We start from the raw sequence: 19,236 nt of genomic DNA on the forward strand, positions 1-19,236 counted from the left end.
TTAATTTGTGGTAGATGTGTCCCCATTGTGTTCAGTTACCTAATACCATCAGGCAACACATTAACTTCACTGTTTATCATGAAATCAGCTGCATATAGATGGTATAAAGACATCACAAAAGAAAATGTTCACGTACAGTCACTGGAATTTTGTAAAAGTCTAAAATTAGACTTGAGTGAGTTTGAGATTAATATTGATTTAAACTTAAACATCAATATTTTAATAAACATTTCAAAAGAAGTTCGTACATAGCTTTTTGCAATACCTTAGGTATTGATTTTTGATTGATTTTGATTTCTATATTTTAAGTTCATTCATTGGGTAAAGAGCTCTTGAAATGTTTTAACAAAGAGAAATGTATTAGTTTCGTGAATGAGTAGGATTGGCAGAAGATCTGAATTGTCATACAAAAATAATACTCAAGGAAGTCATTGTTAATTTTTCTTTGAAGTATTTTACGGGTACATAACAGGCTCTTACTAGTCAAGTCATGGTTGATGCAAAGGTAATTGTATTCCTCCAAAGCTCTTTTTGGTGTTCATGATCCTGTCAAGAATCCAGATTTCTGCGTTACAATGATTGCAGTTTCATGGTAAATATTATAGGTAGGTTTTCTTTAAAAAAAAATGCTGAGGCTTTGATTCACAGAAGTATTTGTCTCTACAGCAGCCCTTAAATACATGCTGACATAAATGAGCAAAGAGGATAGATGTGTGCATATTTCTGAATACATTGAGAGAGATGTGAAGTCTGGCAACACAGTAAGATAAATACTTTTAAAATAAACTGAACTTAGAAGAATCATAGTACCGGAAAAAGCCATCTTGAATCTTTCCATCAAACAAAAGAGTTTTAATCTGAGTAAGAGACAATATCTAAAGTAGTTTGAAGGAGTCTTTCCTACTTGCTGCTGAAATGAGTTTTCTAAAACCTCTCCATTTTTTTTCTTGTTGCCACCTCAGCAGTGTCTTTGAAGAGAGGTTTTTCATAGGCTAAAAATAAGTGCTGTGAATAGACGGTGAATCATGCTGAAAGGGACAAATCCTGATCACTTTTCAACTGATTTTTTCATTCTGAAGTTCATGGCCCAACTTAATGCAAAAAGAGATCTCTTCGTCCTTTGTGTGATGTCCTATCTGGTGAGCTAATTCTGTGCTTATTTTTCTTATCCCTTTTTGAAGCAACCATAGCTGAAGATAAAATTGTTTGCATTATACTTGTAGTCTTGTGTTTTTCTTTTTTCCTACATTTCTGTTGCATGCTTATTTTGAACTTAGTCCAGTCTTCAGTGAAAGACTTCACATGGGCATGGGTAGAGTTTTATTTCTAACCCATTGGCTATCAGTCAGGAGGTTACTACCTGTGATTTTATCTGTCTTGCCCTGTCTCAAAAGCAAGCTGCTCTTTGTGCAGGGATAGGTGATTTCCAAACTGTATGAGAAAAGCTAAAGGGTTAGATTTTTTTTTTTTTTAGCCACCGTAGTGCCTCCGAGTAAAGTATGAAGTGGGGATACTGTATGAGGGAAATACCTCTAGTAAGGATTGCAACAGACCTAGAGCTTGTCTGTTACTGCACAGTGAAAAGCAGACTGGGAGTCTTTGCATGTGGCTTGTTTTCCTGTTCAGTATGTCTCGATGCAGTGTCATTCTAAATAGAGAAAATCTTTTCAAAATAAAAAGGCTACAATAGTACTTCTCCATCTCTGCACACAGCTAAGAATAACTACACAAAGGAGAAATTACCAGGTCCAAAGATAGGGTTGAGAATTAGAAATGTGAAAGGGCTTGATTAGGGAACTGGTCCCCAGCAGCTACAGGGTTTGTGGGGATCGTAGTGTGAGGGTGCATTTGGAGGGGGGTGGGAGGATGTTTTCTTTCTATCTGTTTTCCTTTTCTTTCTTAGTAGATGGCTTGGTAAGAAGAATTTCTTTGGTGGGAAGTTCTTTGCTTTTGGCAGCTCTGCGCTCTTGTTGCCACACGTCTCTGCTGTTGATGAATGATTGATGCTGTTAACATTCACAAAAAGTTCCAAAAACAAAGATTACCTGGACACCGAAGAAAAGGAAAGCATAAAGCAGTCTGGTACTTGCAGCTGCCAGCAAGATAGATTGGCTCGCAGCTGGTGGCTGGTAAACCTATTAAAATCTTCTAGGGTGTCAAAATGTGTGTAACAGGAGAATTCATCCCTCAGGCTCTGGGTGTGGAGACAAGTTTGTGGCACACAATGGCACCAGTAAAATATCTCAGACTAATCATATCACTGGGGTGTGAGCTCTTGCCTGAAAAAGCGACCATCTACCAGAAAGTACATCTGATGTCTGCCTGTAGAGAAACAAAGAGTTCATGTCCTTTTTCTGGACCTGAAGGAGCCTCGTCACAGGTTAAACCTTTGGACGAACATTTCCTATTGCTTGGACAAGAATTGATATAAAATAACTCATATGCAGACTCAACTCACAAAGTGAAATTGAAGCAGTGGATGGCAGTTTGCAGAGAGGATCTCCCATGACAATGCAGGGTGGCAGACTTGAGAGGCATTTATTTTACTTAAAGCAATGATCTTGGGGACCTGAAAAAACAGCCATGTACTGGAAATGCAGATTTTTTAAAAATTTATTTTATACTTTTTCCTTTGTGCAGTGGATTTTTATAGTAGGAACCCAGAGAGTTTTTCTTCCTTTCCTGCTCCCTTCTCTCGTGTGAAATAGTGTGTAACTTCAATAGGAAAAATCCTAAGTGGTATCTTGGATCAAATTCCATCTCATTGCACTAATGTAAGCAAAGCACTTCAGATGTCATTTTTGCCGTATCTCAACAATGGTTTCATTTCAATAACATTAAGTCATTTTCTTTTATATTAACAAAAATTGACTTCAGGTGTTCAGGAAGCTTCATTAATGAAAGCATAGGATAGACTTGCATTTATGGTTTTAGTCCTAACACATTTTAATGCGCAGAATTGTACTAATAACTGGGTCATGTTTATGTTGTCTAATCAGTAAATGTTAAAGGAACAGAAAATAGAAGTGTAGACAGGAAAATGCTTATGGTAGAGGTAGGATATAGGCTTTTATCCATGATATTAGAACTAACCTGGCAAGCTTGTATGTGTGTCATTTTACTCATGGGAATAGTCCAATTGAAGTCTGCAGGCTGTATGCTCGCATAACAAATAATGATACTCTTGAGGTCTTAATGGATTTTCCATGTATTGGTTTTAATGCCATCTGTTCTTTCTGCATTAACGTTAAATTTTTTGCATTTCTTCCCCATTTTTTCCTGTCTTCTCCTCTGTCTTTAATATTTTCTTTTTCTTCTGTTATACTTTCTATTCTTGATGTTCTTCACATATTTTCCTTTATTCAAAGAATTTGGATCTAGAGGGCATTAATGAACTAAGGGTCACTAACGAGCTAAGCTAAGTTTAAGGAAAGAGAAGTGAAGAAGAAGAAAGTTCAGTTTTCTTTTAACTTCTGTAACCTAATAATATTGTTCATTGGAGAACATACTTAGGGCATTGTAGAGGAGTGGTTTACAGTTGTGGTGGTAAGTGTCCTTATTCTTCTTCCATATGTTTCTTACAGTTTTGGATCTATTTTATGCATTTTTGTGCTTTTTTTAGAACAGTGTGGGCAAATTCTCCTGAGCGGTACTCAGCCGTTCTCCATGATGCTTCCTCAAACTAAGAATTGCAATGTTGGAAGAGTTAAATGGTGCCACTAACTTTTTCAGATAAAAACTGCTTGTTGTTTGTAACACTAGAGTAGCTCTTTCATCACTGTTTGCCAAAGTACATCAAATTGTTTCAGATTACCATAGTTAAAATTTTATTTCCTCTGCTTGGGTATAGCTCATTTGGCAGTTGGTTGAGGAAGTAGATGGTGCCTCTGGGAAAGTATAGCAAAATAATAAGATGGTAGGGAGGGAGGAGAAGGGCTGTGGTTTGAAGAAGCAACTGGCTGTCCCATGCCAAAGAAGTCCTCAGTTTCCCTGGGTAGTAGGTTTTAAAATGCCTGCCCAAGGAGCCATGCGTTAGAGCAGGCTCCCCTAGACTCGTAAGAGCAGAACGCCTGAAAAACTAGTTTTATTTCTCTAGGAGAATCAGTTATAGTTAGAAATGTGTGCATTGACAGATTAAGTCACCAGCTATAAAATTTTTGTAGGAAATCTCTAAATAAATATCTAATTATTCTTAATATTGTAGTTAATTTATCTGCCTATTGGGAGAGACTCACTTGCATCTCAAGATGTTTATGCATCACCTATACATTCTCAAACTTGCATATTAACATGCTTTTAACAGGAAATGACAAATAATGTGTTTAATAGCCAATTGTCAGTTGAGATTTGTGAAATTGGGCTTCAATTAAAAAAAAGTATGAAAAGCATCTTGTGTTTTTTCAGCTAGATACAATTATTGTAAGAATAATAAAGTTTGTCAAAACTTAATTTTGTCTTAAAATTGGATTATTAAACAAGGTGAAGTATAACCCATAGGTAGTGAATGGAATTATTTTTTCCTGATTTATACTGGTCATTATTTGAGAACTAATATCTCACCCTGACCTGTAATGTTTGTTCATGTGATAGAAGAAGAGAACATTTTTTTCTACTTAAGAAATCTCAATCAGAATTTGACTCTTACTGTGTAAGTGAAGTAGCTGAATAAAGAAAAATGCTGAAGAAAATATTTCCCTACCCTCCAGAATACAGTAGTCTTTTTAAAAGAGTCGTAGTGCTCCCAAGCTATTTCTTTGCCAGCATCTTCCATGAGCTGAGGGACTTGACATCCTTTGAAACTTTGGAAACAGCAGTGACTACAGTTAGTTGCTTCGGTACAATTTATTATAACATCTTGAAGTAAGTTTAGGATTTGTCGTAACTTCTAGTTTGTTTTTGATATCTTTATTTTAGGAAGGAAGTGCAGATAAAATCTTATGTTTTGCTACATTTAGAACTGTTTCAGTCTGTTTTTCTACGGCTCACCTGTGTGGGTTCTCTGGTGACTAATAGTGTGGTTGAACACACATTGTATGCTTCTTTAGTAAGAGTACTAAATTGGGTTTCTGTCCTTAAACCCATCAGTTTTATTTGCACAAAACCCCTAGGCATGTAATATGCTTGAAATATAGAAATCTTTGTCAAGTTTTGCTGAAAATGAAGTATTCTAAGATTGTTGAAAGACTTGGATATTGTGTGCCTTTTTTTTTTTTTTTAACAACAAGGCAAGCCTAAAAATAGTCTATCTTTTTTTTTTTTTTGTAACACATAATTTCTTGAGCTTTTTGTTTTAAATCCACTAGAATGAAGTGTCCAGAGAAGTTATTTTGATGTAGCTGCAGCTTCTTAACTTTAAATTGAAATTACCTGAAGAAGAGAAAGAAGGGTTAGATTTTAATTTGGAAGAAAGGCAGTTTGCCTGTCAGGGTATCAGCAAATACAAAGATATTAAGCGAATTGTTGTTCCAGCTAATACAACTAATAACATAATAAACTATATTTAAACATAAAAACCTGTAACTTTGGGGTTTGGGAAAAAGAAGAGAATTACTAACTGATCCTCAGCTCTAGTACCTTATATGTATGTTTGGAAAGAAAAGCTGTCATGTTATCACAGGACACACATTTTCAAAACTAGCACTGTCTCTTACAGCTTGGCTTCAGTTTTTCCCCAGTTAGCTAATCAAGGCTGATAAAGAGTTGGAAATAGATTCTTGGTTTATTGTGGTCTGTTTTTTCTAATCCTACTTATCTTTCATTCACACACTTGTGTACTTGACAGATGTTAATGAAATGCTTCTTTTGAACTCAACAGATACTATTCTGTGAAAATTATCAGAACAGAGATGAATCCGTTATCCATAAAAGACATTTTTTTCCACTTTGATCTCTGACAATTTGGCTTTAATCCTGGTCACCATACACTGGCTTTCATTTTACGTTCAGTTTATGTCTGGCTTTTGTTCCAAACTAACAGATAAAGCTGAGTGCTATTCAGTCTGAAAAATTTCAGACTGTTTATACTAGCAGGTGACGTATGACATGATATTGGCAGAGATGTGCAATCTGAGTGCTGGGACAACTCAATTGGTTTAGGCTATTGATCTGGAATTTGTGTCCTCCTGTGCCATTTCATTATTTCCCAGGTCTGAAGCAAAGTTGCTTGACTGCTATGAAGGCCTATCATGCAGTGAAGAAGGTTATAGCGTTGTTAATTTTTGACATCTTTTGACTGTAGAGATGCCCTGGTTAAAAGTTGTGAATAGAGCTGCATGATTTGGACTGGTAGGTCGGCTTCCCTGAGCTTCTGACCTGGCTAGCAAGATCCTGGTTGTGTGTCTCTGACCCCACGGACAGCCAGGCTTCACTGCTCCACTGCCTCGGATGTGCACAGGGCTTAAACATGCCCTTCCTTCTCACGGCTTAAAATGTAAATGCATTTTCTTTACATGTAATTGCAGATGATTTCTTGAATTTTTCATTTTTTTCCCCCTTTAAAAATAGTATTCTAAAGGTCACTTTTGAATACCTAGTTAAAAAGGAATATATACTGAGTGTGGAAGGGGGCTTTTTTCTTAGGGGTGTTGAGTTTGGGGTTTGAGGGTTTTTATTTGTTTTGGTTGGGTTGTGGGTTTTTTTTCTCCATTGTTTTTGTTGGGTTTTTTACATTTTATTGCACATTGAGTGTGGCACTCTCAACTGTGACTGACCAAGATTTTGTTCTGGACTGTAAGAAAGCCTGATATATTTTTGACTCTTGAAAAAAATCTGTCAGTGTGGCTTTTTTCCTAGATATTGATGTTTTGGTCTGTGTCCAAATGTTTTGGTCACCTTTTCAAGGAATGAATGGTTCAAGAGATCTTTGTTATGTATAATTGTTAGTCATTTTACAAAAATTGTTTTTATTTTGATTCAAAAAATCTTAATCTCAAACTTAATTTTGCATGCCGCTTTTTGAAATTAGGAAGTACTCTGCAGATCTACCATCAACATCCACTTTACCAAAAACCAAATAACCAAAAAACTGCCATACGGATCCTTTTTTTATTATTATTGCATTCATCATTGCATGGAGCAGTGCATGTTCCTGTCATGAGTATGCACTGTTGTACAGTTTTATTCGTAATCAGTTTTGTCCTTGAACGTAAGCAGGAGCTAACACTTTCTGTACCTAGAAGGGGGAATTACTCACAAAATAGCCATGTGCTCCTTGCTTGAGAAAACTGAGAAATTTGTTCCCCATCTCATTAAGTTCCTGTACCCTGTCTTTAGCACTGTTGTTCTTTACCCTTTCCACTGAATGCTTTCTCCACCATACTGAGAATTACCGCTATTATGCCTCCTGATCCATGTTTCTGGAAAGTTGTGCTAGTGCTGCTTGGAGAGGTGTTGATCTATTATGATGAGCAGACGGAGATGTTAAGGTCGTATGCAGTTCAAGAGTGAATCATAGGCCTTGATATTATGCATCTCCACAAAGAAGATGATTTACTTTGTCAGTGAAAATAAAAGAAGCTAATTTATAGGCTTCTAATACTAAAACTGCTTTTTAAGCTCATGTGCTTTTGCTCTTGCATCTAAGTTACACAGGGGGGTAAAAATCTCTTGAGCTTCAGACGTTTTGTACAGCATATTAACTTTTAAAATAAAAATCTATATTCCAAATGTGTATGTTGCAAGTAAAACAGTCACTAAGAAGTACCGGTTGGAAGGAATCACACTGAGTTGATTTATGCAGAACTTAGGAAGAACAATGATCTTTGCAGTGTTTCTGTATTTGAGTGTGTCTTTACTTTCTTCAGATTTCCTTTATTCTCATTTCTGCTGGGGATATTCTGCATGCTCCTTTTGGCTCTCCTGATCTGAATTTCAGATTTGGTCACATGCCGCTTGGTGCGTTTGAAGCAGTATATGGTTAGCACAGGTCAGCCTATTTCTGCCTTCATCCAAATAGTTCTGAAATCTAATACTCCCTTGATGGTATCTTTCATATGTAAATTGCTTGTTTAAAACAAGAATTTGCCTCTTAGCCTGCCTGATAGAGCTGCGATGTGATAAATGGACCAAACGCTGGTATCGTTCAAATGATGCATCTGTGCGAGTTTGCCCTCAGTGCACAGAGCAGTTGATTCTCCCTGACCACTTTTTTACTCCTCACTTTTATCTTCAATGTGTGGCCTCATGCCTTATCTAACTCACACTATTCCAAGCCTGCCATGAACACAGAACTGTTATTTTCCTGTCAGTCATGTCTTTCGTGCTTGTTGCTGAAGTCAGAGAGACTGGACATCGTGACCCCATCAGATGCAGTAACAATTTGCTGTTTGTGAAATGGGGATGTGGCACGGAGATGGGATCAAAACTAACCACTGACTTTTGGATGCTTGATGTGAGATTAGCCCAGGAATTTTTTCAGGGTATGCCACGTTTCAGAGGGTAAAAGCACAAGTTTAGCACTCAGAGGGAGGAGGGGGCAAACTCTTTCCTGAGTAAGACCTTAGAAATAAGACAGGCAGGCAAAAAAGGAGACACACACAATTAATGGGAAAGGGCAAAATGTCAGGTTCGAGTAAAATGCCTTCTATTTCCCTGATGGTCTGTGGCAGAGGCAGGTCTGCAAGCCAATTGCCAGGCTAGCGTTCAGCTCTTTAAATAGAAGAGCCTTCGCTCCCCCCATCTTCCTTGCAGTCCCCTCCCACATTCACTGCATAGTTTCAGACTTCTACAATGAGTGAAGTGGGCATCTGACAGACAACAGCCTTCTTCACAAATACAGTCTTGATTCATCCCCAGAGGGAGTCTGTAATGTTCACTGGATGTGGCAGATGTTCTATGGAGTGAACTGTATCAGAAACGTAACAGCTATATTGTAGTGCATATATGCAAAGGTTGATACTTTTTTAAGATCGAAGGGAAAGCTGAAAACAAGCTGAAAAACTGGATTTTTGAATCCTTAGAATCACAACCCTTAAATAACTCAATAATTCTTTCAGTGTAGAGAAGGCTTCTGTCTGCAATTTCTTTGAACTTTAGTAAAAAACAGATTGAAAGCAACAACTCTCATGTAGTGTTATCTGAGCTGTGATGGTTTTGAACAACAGAATTGAAATAATGAGATCTGCTGTCCCACGGCTGTTGGAGCTAACCAGCTTCCCAAGGCTAGCCATAGTCTCTAATTCTCCCTGTGGATCACAACCGGAAAGAGATGTGGCGTGTCACTGAATTAAAGTATTTGCTGGCAGCATGGCAGTAGAGAAGCTGACCCCTATCAGAAGATATTCTTGCCTGTCTTACTGTCCCAGGTCTCCCATCTCTAGCTGCCTAGCTTAAGGCTTTCATGAACATATGTCACTGGATATAGGCTAGATGGTTGTCTTGAATGCTGGGGCTGCTGCTGTGTGATACCAGGTCCACACCTGAGAGCTTTTAGTTTTTCAGATGGATCTTTGGATACAGCTGTAAAATTTTGTGTTCTTCAATATTATTTTTTTTCTAGGTCAGCCAAGCCTTCGAGAAGCTATCTCAATGTCCTGTATAACTAACGGGAGTACAGGAAGCAGGAAAACAAGCCACAGTTCATCTGTTTCTGTTGCCAGAAAAGAAACTCTTTCATCTGCTGCAAAAAGGTACCGCCTTGTTATTAAAATTGAAAATTTTTTTTTTTTAAAACAAACAAATGGAGCAAGAGTTTGATTTTTGCCTCTGCAAGACCCTCAGCAGAGCTTCCTGAAGCCTAGTAAGGCACAAATAAACTTTGGAGCTGTACCGCGTTGTTGGGCTGCTTACAGCAGGGTTCTAAAAACAGTTCATAAATGGAGAGTATTTCTATAGTGTATAGTGTCCAAAATGCATTCTCACCAAGGGACAGAACAGGCAAACGTATTTCCAATACAAATGGAAAATTTTTCCTTCTGGTATTCATCTGCATCTTTGTTGGTTTTTTTCAAAGAAATTAAACAACAAAACTGACTTCATTGTCTGGAGTGTAAATAGTAGGCAGTAGCAAAAAAGCTATGAAACAATAGTGAATTGTGTAAGATAAAAATTTACATTTTTGTGTAGAAGATCTTAACCCAAAATGTGGCTACTTAGTCCTTATGAAGAATATCTCTATCAGATCTCAAATGTGTAGAAATAACACTGCTTGAGTATTTGAAGTTAAATGAGCTAAGCACCAACCATAACTTTTTTTTCCCCTCCATGTAATGGTTTCAGCTGCATACAGTAAACAAAATGTTTGTGTAACTACTTTCTTCTGTGGGTCTGTTAAATAGTGATTGCATGGCTTCTTTAATCAGTAGGTTTTGCACCTATTCCTTTTTGTTGGGAAGAACGGGCTGCCAGATACAGCCACAGCGCAGAGAATACTCTAATGTATAACTGTGGTAAATTATGCGAACAAATTCTTGGCCTCTGTAGAGTACTCTGGTAACTTCAGTGGCTGGTTTATCTTCTAGCATGGATGTAAATACTGTGCTATAGAACAAGACAAGGAAATGATATACTTCAGGGAATAAAAATGCTGCATGCAAATATAAACTGTGTGGGAACAAACCAGGAAAAGCTTTAGTGCCGTTTGGAATTTGGAAAGCAAGGGTAATGCCCTGCTCTTCGCTATTCTCCATTGTGTAGCATTGCGTGTCTTTCTTTTTAATGAATCCTTATGTTTACTTTTCAACAATAAATCAGAAGGTGATCACTGTATGTCTCTATACTAGTGTGACAGGCACCAGGACAAAAGACATTCCCACAGGAAGGTATTTCTTAGTTAGAACTTTTCCATTAATCTTAACCACTGTGGCTCTTGGCACTTTGATGAGAGCCAGTCCGGTTCCCGTGGTGTTCAGCTTGCGTTTGCGCTGAATCACCTTCTTGATTCATTGGCTGCTCAACACTTGACTACAGAAGAAGAGCAGCCTGAAGAGAACGGCATCCCTTTCATCTGAGTTAAGGTCTTTAAAAGGAGACCTGGATAGGCCAAAAGAGGAAAACCTTAATATGCAAAGAGCAACTCTTCCTGGGCCCCCAAGTAACTGTTAGGGAAGGTTTTGGTGCTTCCAGTGCAGCTGAAGATACATGACTCCCTTCTTCAAGGCTTGTTTTAGGAAGGCCTAAGTCCGTTCTTCAGTTATCTTTCCAGCAGTTCCTTTCACTCTCCAGCAGTTCCTTTCACTCTCCTGTCTTTATATGTTCTTCCATTAAAATTGTTTGGTATTCGGAAGAATATAGACTTGCCCTCTTGTAAATTACCAACTCAAGAAAGATGAAAGAAAATGCCTGATCTCAGGCTTTGTGGATGCGTTTTTTTAATAACAGCAAAACCATTCGGTACCGAATCGTGTTCCTATTAGAAACATAAGTGAATGTCAGTAGTAGTCCCATTTCCGTAACAAAGATAGGGTAAACATGTTTATTTCTAACACTCTTGTCATGGTGAAAAAGAGGAAGGCCAAAGGAGAGTATCAGCTGGTCGTGGGATGCTTCACCCCAACTTGTCCAGGCTTTTCTTCAGGCTGGAGGTTGAACTGGTGCAGCAGGTGGACACGGTCATCTGTTGATGTAGAAGTACGCTGTAGTTACCAAACAGACCCCATAGCCTGCTTATAGCTTTTCATGTTGTAAATACATGTAGCCACACATCTAGTCACAAATAACAGGTGGCCTACTTGTGTCCAAGCTGTTGTTGTTGAAGTTCAGTGTCCGTTTCATGCGGTCTTAATATTGTATATTTCTGTGGCTCTGGCCTCTGTAGACCTGCCATCTCTGAGAATTTATTCTATGAATAAACAGTTTCATTTCTTAGACTATTTAATCTTTGTTCTACCAACACGAACACTGAGTTCATGGAGATGATCTGATGGCTCAGTAGCTGCACAACAGCAGCATGTCTCATTTTAACAAAGGTATGCTAAAATAGCAGCTCTTGCTAAAACCAGAGCCCAGAAATGTATCACAAACAAGAGGCAGATGATGCCCCATTGACAGAAATGAAGTCATGTACATGTTGGGAAAATTTCAGCCCTATAGTCTGGAGCAGACTTGTGATAGAGGTGTCGAAACACTTCAGAAGAAAGAACCATGCTGCATACCTTGTATATCACCAGAGTTGGAAGCAGGTTTGTACTTCGTACTGTAGGTGACTGTCACAGAGACCTGTCTGATTGTTTTCCCTAGGACTAAACATTCTTCTGAAAACAGCTTCTGGTAAGAATAGTCTTCATGTTTCAGAATGACAACACTCCACGGTAGCTGCCAATGTGTTGTGGTCCAAAGGATGAGACATTGTGCTGCGTGAAATTAAAGAATCTGCAAAATTAGGGCAGATAGTAATAGCTCTCAGCTACTCACATGTAGGCTGAAGAGATGCCTCATCAGGTTGGGATTTGGAAAGAATTTTTTGATGCATTAAATGACTGCTTCCCAGAACAACTAGTCTTTAGAAACCCACAAGAAAAGGTGCTGGTTTTGATTTGGTTTCAGTTGTTGCACAAGACCTAGTTGAAGAAGTATTAGTGGGAGAGCCACTCTGTAATAGCCAGTCATAATACAATTAAGCTGAAGATTTTAGCAGAAGTGAGCAAACAAAATAAATTCAGCACAAAGATATTCCATACCCAGGCTGCCACATATCTACATAATTTACTTTCAAATTAAAATGGCAGTCAAAAAAAGAAGCCTGCTTGCAACCTGGTGGTAGATAAAAGCACTGTGTTGGAGCCCAAGGTATACCTTGTGCTGCAACGCAAAGAAAAACGAGAGTGGTCCAGTGATTCTCGTGGCCCAGCAGGAAAATTAAGGAGTGAGCCTAATGGTAAAGGTGTGAAATGGATAGTCCACAGCTGCAAGCTCAGTGAAGACTTTGGAGAGATTCCCACACTGAACCTGTGGTTTCTAGGAGGTGGATCAGGTGAGCTAAATGAGTTTGGGTAAGAACACAGAAAATACAAGACCGAATTGATAAGTTAGATGTATGCTACTGTCATCAGCAGGTGGCATTCACCTGAGCCTGCTGGAGGAACACAGAGGTGAACTGCAGGATTGCTGGTGTGTCATTGTAAGTGGGATATTACAAAAAGTGTGGTGAAAGGGACTACAGGTAAAGACCCCACTGTTGAACTCTTTTATGTTACCATCAGAGGCAGAGCATGGTGCCAGGAGAGCCATTGTTCTGACCAAGTAGGACCATTCTTTGTAGATGTGCAAGCTGGAGTTATGGAAGTCGTTACATTTGTGTGGTGTCTCTCCTGCTTCCCTCATCTCTTTTACTGTTATTAGACTGTATTTTGAAATCCCCAAGTAGAGGGAAAGGGAAAGTTGGAAGCATGTCTTCCTGAAAGATGATCTCTTTAAAAAAATCAAACACAGACACACCCTCTGTCCTAGTAGATGGACTTTGTTGTGAGAAATCCTGCATTTATGGGAGAGTGAATGCAGAGGTCTATGAGTGTACATGTCAGAGTAGGAATAGAGAGACTTGTTTTCTTTAGTGACAAGAGATTCCGAAAATTTATTTCGCTATACTGCATTTCTTGCCACAGACTGCAAAAAGATGAAGATTTCATAGTGTGCTTTTGCATCCAGTAATGCAAGCTAAGTCTTCTGATTAAAAAATAGTAATTTTTATGCTTCTAGTTAATTAAGGACTTCTGGCTATAAATTATTAACCAAAACCCCACAGTTCTTCAAGCTTTGTTCTCTGTGATCACATATATGCCCTCGAAGAACTGTGAAAGCTCTTTCTGTCTTGTTTCCATCTGTTTTTCTGAAAAGAAAATGTAACTTTGATGGATTATATTGACATTTTTAACTAGTCAGTATGGTTTACAGAAGAAATCCTGAGTGATCACTATAAATGTATTTTGGCATATGTTTTTACCTGTTCTTCTATGCTTCTTTGGAAGCATTTAGAAAATTTGAACTCATATAAGTGTTGAGGGCTTTGTCTCAGTGGTAGATGATATACTTTAATTGAAATAATAAATAAAACAAAAAGAGGGTCTTATGAATGTTATATTAAAATTGGGGGCCCATTTTTATTCATTTATTTTTAATATTGTCTTACTGTTTTTCATTGGTTTTGGGGGAAAGGTAGATGGAAACACAAATAATTAAGATTATACAAGGGTTTGGGGGGGAATTGGTGTGAGGGAATAGAAATCTGGATTCTCCCCTTCAGAAAGATACTATTTGTTTTTTACTTTGCAGGTTACTTTGAACCCAAGAGAAAAAAAATTTCTTTTTCCTTTTTAGCCGATGTTTGTATCTTGCTTTGTTTGTTCACTGAGAAATTTATCTTGGAAGATATTTTTTTATTCTTAAGAAAGAAATAGGCCACGTACTACAATACTCTTCTCTTTCAGATCCTGCTATTGTTTGTGGTATTCAGTATATTGCAAAGCATGTTATTTGATAGAAGAGCCTTTTAATTAATCTTTCTGTTTACATAATGGACCATTGGTTATGTTCTTAATGAATTTAAGGTTGTTAATGGTATGTATTTGAAGCTGTTTAAAATGTTAACCTAATAAATACAGCATTATGAAAATAAAGATGTATTATTAGCTGTCGTTTACTGAAGGCATTAAAGAAGTGGCAAGACAGTCTGATGTTAGTCAACTACAGATCAAAACAGCAATGAGTTTTCAGGGATGATTTCCTTTGAACTATGGTGCAGCCAGGGAGAGCCCAGGGACCAGCAACAGCATTTCAGTCTTTCAGTGACAGCGCAAAGATAAGCGGTACCACACGTGTCCAGAAATATAGAGAGGTAGGTATAGTTTCATGGCAGGCTTAAGCTAATTGGAGATAATGCAAGTCACACTCCTGCCTTTCCCTTGCACTGAACCTTGGCTGGCAGCACAGTAAGGTAGTCAGTGAGCTGAACCGGAGGATGGGGTTTTTTTTTTCTGAGGGACGGCAGACTTGAGATGTATCAACTTGTGTCAGCTTTGAATGCTGTAGGAGCACCTGCAAATGAAGGACATACTCAAATCAAAGTTGTATTCATTTTAAAATCAGAGTAAACTTAGTACAACTACATGGTAAAAATAGGTAAATAATCTTCATGCCTCCCTCACCTTTTTTATTTTTGGAGTTTGTGAATAAATCTTATTTCAGCAAAACACTAACCTGAAGAGATTGAGTAACTAATCAAAGTGTTCTTTTGGTGATTATATATAGTAAGTTGTTACATGCTTCTCCCATCTTTTCACAGAGGGTGTTTTCTCCCACCTTTTTAATTTATTTGCTTGTTCTCTTTTTTTTTTTTTTCCCCCCTATGTTATACTTTATTTTACAGCGGTACAGAAAAAAAGAAGGAAAAACCTCCAGGACAGAAAGAAAAAAAAGAGGAATCTCATTCTAATGATCAAAGTCCACAAACTCAAGCATCACCTTCTCCCCAGCCCTCCTCACAGACTCTCCAAACACACAGGCAAACTCAAGAAAGCAAGAGTTCTGCTCCAGCTAAAAGGTTTTCACAGTACCACAGTACAGCATTAGAAAATGATTGTAATGATACTGAGTTCATATTTGACAACAAGTCATGTGAAATAGTTCCAATCTCATGATCAAGTTAATAAATGATATTTTTTGTGCTAGAGAACATGCATTCAACATGCATTGCGACAGAGCAAATATGTAAAAATGCAGTTTTTCTTTGAGTAAATCTTTAAGATTACAAAGTTTGGGCTTTTTTTTTGTTCTTTGTGATTGAAATCCTAATATGGTAGATTACCTCTAATCAGTCATTATTCTAAAATATTTAACGATGACTCTGACTTGATCCTTCTCAAAATACACTTCATAGGTTTTGTCTGGCATAGCTGAGTTGTGGAGTGTATTTTGCACATGGCCATTTACTACATCTCGTAACAGCATTAGTTAAATACTAGTATCATTGCAACTCTTCCTTCGGGAGTTTTTCTTCTCAAATTACTCTATAAAGTGACTGCAGTTGGGATTTTTTTTTTTTCTTCCCAGCCGTTCCCTTTTCATTTCCTGCTAGGTTGCAGGGTGGTTCACTTCACTTTTATTCTGATTCTTTACATGAGTGAAGTTCTGGTTATACACCCAAATCATAGAACTGCTTGACTGGGGTGAATGTAGAAGTTTATTTAGGATTGCCTCTAAGTTCCCACTCATTTTAGTGGGAATTAGGTACAGGAAAAATGGTACTTCTTTTTTTAATGCCTTTTTAAGTCAAAGAAATGGATTTTAAGATTTGGGTGATTACTTCTGAGTTTCAAAACTATGCAGATCACTCGGTGTGGTTTCTTTTTGTTTTTTCGGTTCATTGTTACCTTATTGTTTTGGGAGGTGTGAAATTTTCTTTTACTGTTTGACATTTAGGAGACTGAAACAAGCTCTTAAATAAATGAAATTTATTCTGAAATTTACTGTAGTTCACAAGATGATGTTGTCTTGCATTGCTCGATTTCACAGCTCTAATAAATATTTCAACTTTCACTTGACTGATGCATGTTATAACACTCCATAAAGGCTCTGTTTCCATGTCTTGCACAAACTCTTTAAGTTGTCTGAAGCTGAACTTGTGGCCTGTTGTTCTCCTGCCTGGTATCTCACTGTAAAGATGTTTGTCTGAAGTCTTGCTTACTAATCTTTTGCAGTGTAGGGAAAAAAATAAATGCCTTTTTTAGTCTCCTAATGGTTTAACTTGATTTGATTAACTTGTTTGTCACAGGACCTTTCAGCCTCCTGAGGTGCTGTGGAAGGAGCTTGCCATTTCTAAAGCTGCAGTTCAGGACTTACTCCTGCAAAAAGCATTTCTGACGGGATGAAGTATGATACTGTTAGCAGGACATATGTAGACTCTAGATCAGCTGATTGAAGAATAATTTGGGCTACATCACTTCTGAAAATGTTTTCCATGATTAAGATGTGCGTGAAATTAATGAACTAGTGACTGCAAAACTTGCAGGTTCCCATTAGTGTAAATTGGCTACAATTAGATTGCAGAAAATTTATATCAGAATTCATGGATTTAATCATCTGTAGTATTGGGCCAAACCTAGCTTGCCTTATTCATGCAAGAAGTTTGCAGACATTTTTTTCAAAAAGATTAAAGCCATTAATGTGGTTTAGAATGTGCTGTCTGTAAAACAGCCATATGAATCTGTAATCTGATAGAACTGTTCTGCCTCAGAAATCAGTGTGTTAAAGCTAGTGAACAGTTAATCAGCAGAAAAAAATTCTACTTTTCTTTGTTACCTTCTTAAGTGATTTTTTTTTAAATAATTTATTCTTTAAGGCTAATCTACTGTAGCCTCATTTTTTTCCCACTTTTGTAATTCATTAGCAATATAGTAATGAAGTATAGAGTTGTTTTGTTCAAGTCTTTATATGAGAGCATTTGGAAGTGGAAAGGAATGAATAAAACATTTGGCAGCTGTCTTGCTCAATTGTTTTCATTCATCCAGTTAGAACTTTTTGACTAATCTTTTTTTCCTGTTTCATGCTTCAGCTTGAAGGAAGACCTAGCTCTGCTTTTGTCTCCTGCTGCTTGATCTGTCCGTTGCATACCAGTTCCATTTATTGATATCTTATTAGCTTGTAATTTTAAAATGTATCTTTGTTTCTTCTAGCATAAAGAAATCCTTGACTGCTGAAAAACCTCACAGTGCTTGGGAGAGTTCAGATGACAGTCGTAACAAGCTGCTGAGAGTAGCATCAACATCTAAATTAATATCAAAAGTGGCAAAGAATGCAGACAAGTATGTATCAGTTTGGTGCATAAAAGCAAGTGAACTTTAGAGTCAAAATATTATGAAATTGCATAATTTTAGTAAATTTATTTGTGTATATGCTAAGACCATTTGTATCTTTGTTTTTACCAGGAGTAATTACTTGCATAACCTGCCAATGTGATGCTCCAGGTGCCTGTGGAATCTCAAAATTACTATGAACTGTGAATGCAGGATTTGAGTGTAAATATATTTTAATGTTGCCCATTTGGGTTAGCGAAATTATGCACTATGAGTTAAGATTTATGGCTTAATGCCACTGTTGTGAAGCTTCCAACCAGTTTTTTCTTAATTAAAACTGATTTGAAAATGCAAGTGTATTTCCTTGAAGTTAATTTACTGGATTTGACATAGTATGTGTGTTTCTAAAGTAGGCTGTAGTAGTAAGAATATATTTTTATGATTTCAGGTGGGTCTCTCAAATTAACTATTTAACAGGTTCCTGATTGCAGGTTCTAGATAATAGGCAGGGATCTTCTTTTCAGCTTCACCTTCAGTAGGTGATGTGCTGTAGCCCACCATTCCTCTCGTGCTCTTCTTCAGCAGCAGGTTTTCTCAGTTTGTCGTCTCCAGTGGAGGCCTCACTGGGGATGAATAGCACAGAGTAGTTACTTCTCCTACTCCTGTCAGCACAGGTACAAGAGTTTTCTTTTTGCTGTCACTCCACATTGTTGATCCCTATTGTGACCAACTTTTTGTCCTCAGTACTCTTTGCCAATTGGGCTTACCACTTTGTATTCGCACCCTTAGTTGCTGGTTTTGACTTTGTTGAAATTTTGCTGAATTTGTTGAAATTGTTGTGTTGACTTTTTGACTGAGCCCTCTTGCATTTGCCAAGATCACCCAGTGTGCTGGCAGCTTCTCCCAGCTTGATGTCGTCTGCAGATTTCATGCATCTGCTCATTAATCTTCATTCAAATAGCCATTAACTGGTCCAAGGCAGAACTACCTGAAAATCCCTCCCACTATGACAAATAAAACTCTTCAGACCTTTCAGAGTAATTTCCAGTCTTTTTATGATCGTGTCTGTAGTGCTGTCCTTAGCTTAGATATAAGACTGTCAAATACATACTTAGTCAGGAACAGTGCAAGTGCATTCCTTCTTCCCTGGGAATGGGAAGAACAAAAACATCTTTAATCTTGGGTGTGGATATCAGCACGTTTACTAAAAGCTTTATGCTTAGCCTGAAGAGTTCTGCAGAGCAGTGAAGTGCTGTGTGTGAGGGACTATGGGTTATGTATTTTGCAAGTATTTTTTTTCCTTTTATGATTGGTTTTCACTGTTGGAATTTAAAAGCCCTTTGGCAGTTAAGATTATAGCAGGGTACTGCTAGATAATATTTTGAAATGAAAAAACTCTCTGACTTGATTTCTGTTTATCGAGTTTCTTTTCTTAGTTTTTGTTATGCTACTAAAATACCTTTCACAATGTGGTATATACTTCAAATTTGCTAATCATAAAAAATAAATTTTA

At 37.5% G+C, this 19,236-nt stretch overlaps 1 protein-coding gene across 3 annotated transcripts in view; it reads left to right on the plus strand.

Annotated features, from left to right (window-relative positions):
- Positions 1–19,236, plus strand: part of EML4 (EMAP like 4) — a 169,384-nt gene that overhangs the window by 94,517 nt on the left and 55,631 nt on the right. For all 3 annotated transcript variants that reach the window (XM_069800243.1, XM_069800242.1, XM_069800241.1), the window contains exons 3-5: positions 9,497–9,626; positions 15,299–15,472; positions 17,604–17,732. In XM_069800243.1, the coding sequence (XP_069656344.1) occupies positions 9,497–9,626; positions 15,299–15,472; positions 17,604–17,732 (433 nt within the window). The remainder of the gene's footprint in view (positions 1–9,496; positions 9,627–15,298; positions 15,473–17,603; positions 17,733–19,236) is intronic.

The sequence above is a fragment of the Haliaeetus albicilla genome, chromosome 13, assembly GCF_947461875.1.
Source record: "Haliaeetus albicilla chromosome 13, bHalAlb1.1, whole genome shotgun sequence".
Taxonomy (NCBI): Eukaryota; Metazoa; Chordata; class Aves; order Accipitriformes; family Accipitridae; genus Haliaeetus; species Haliaeetus albicilla.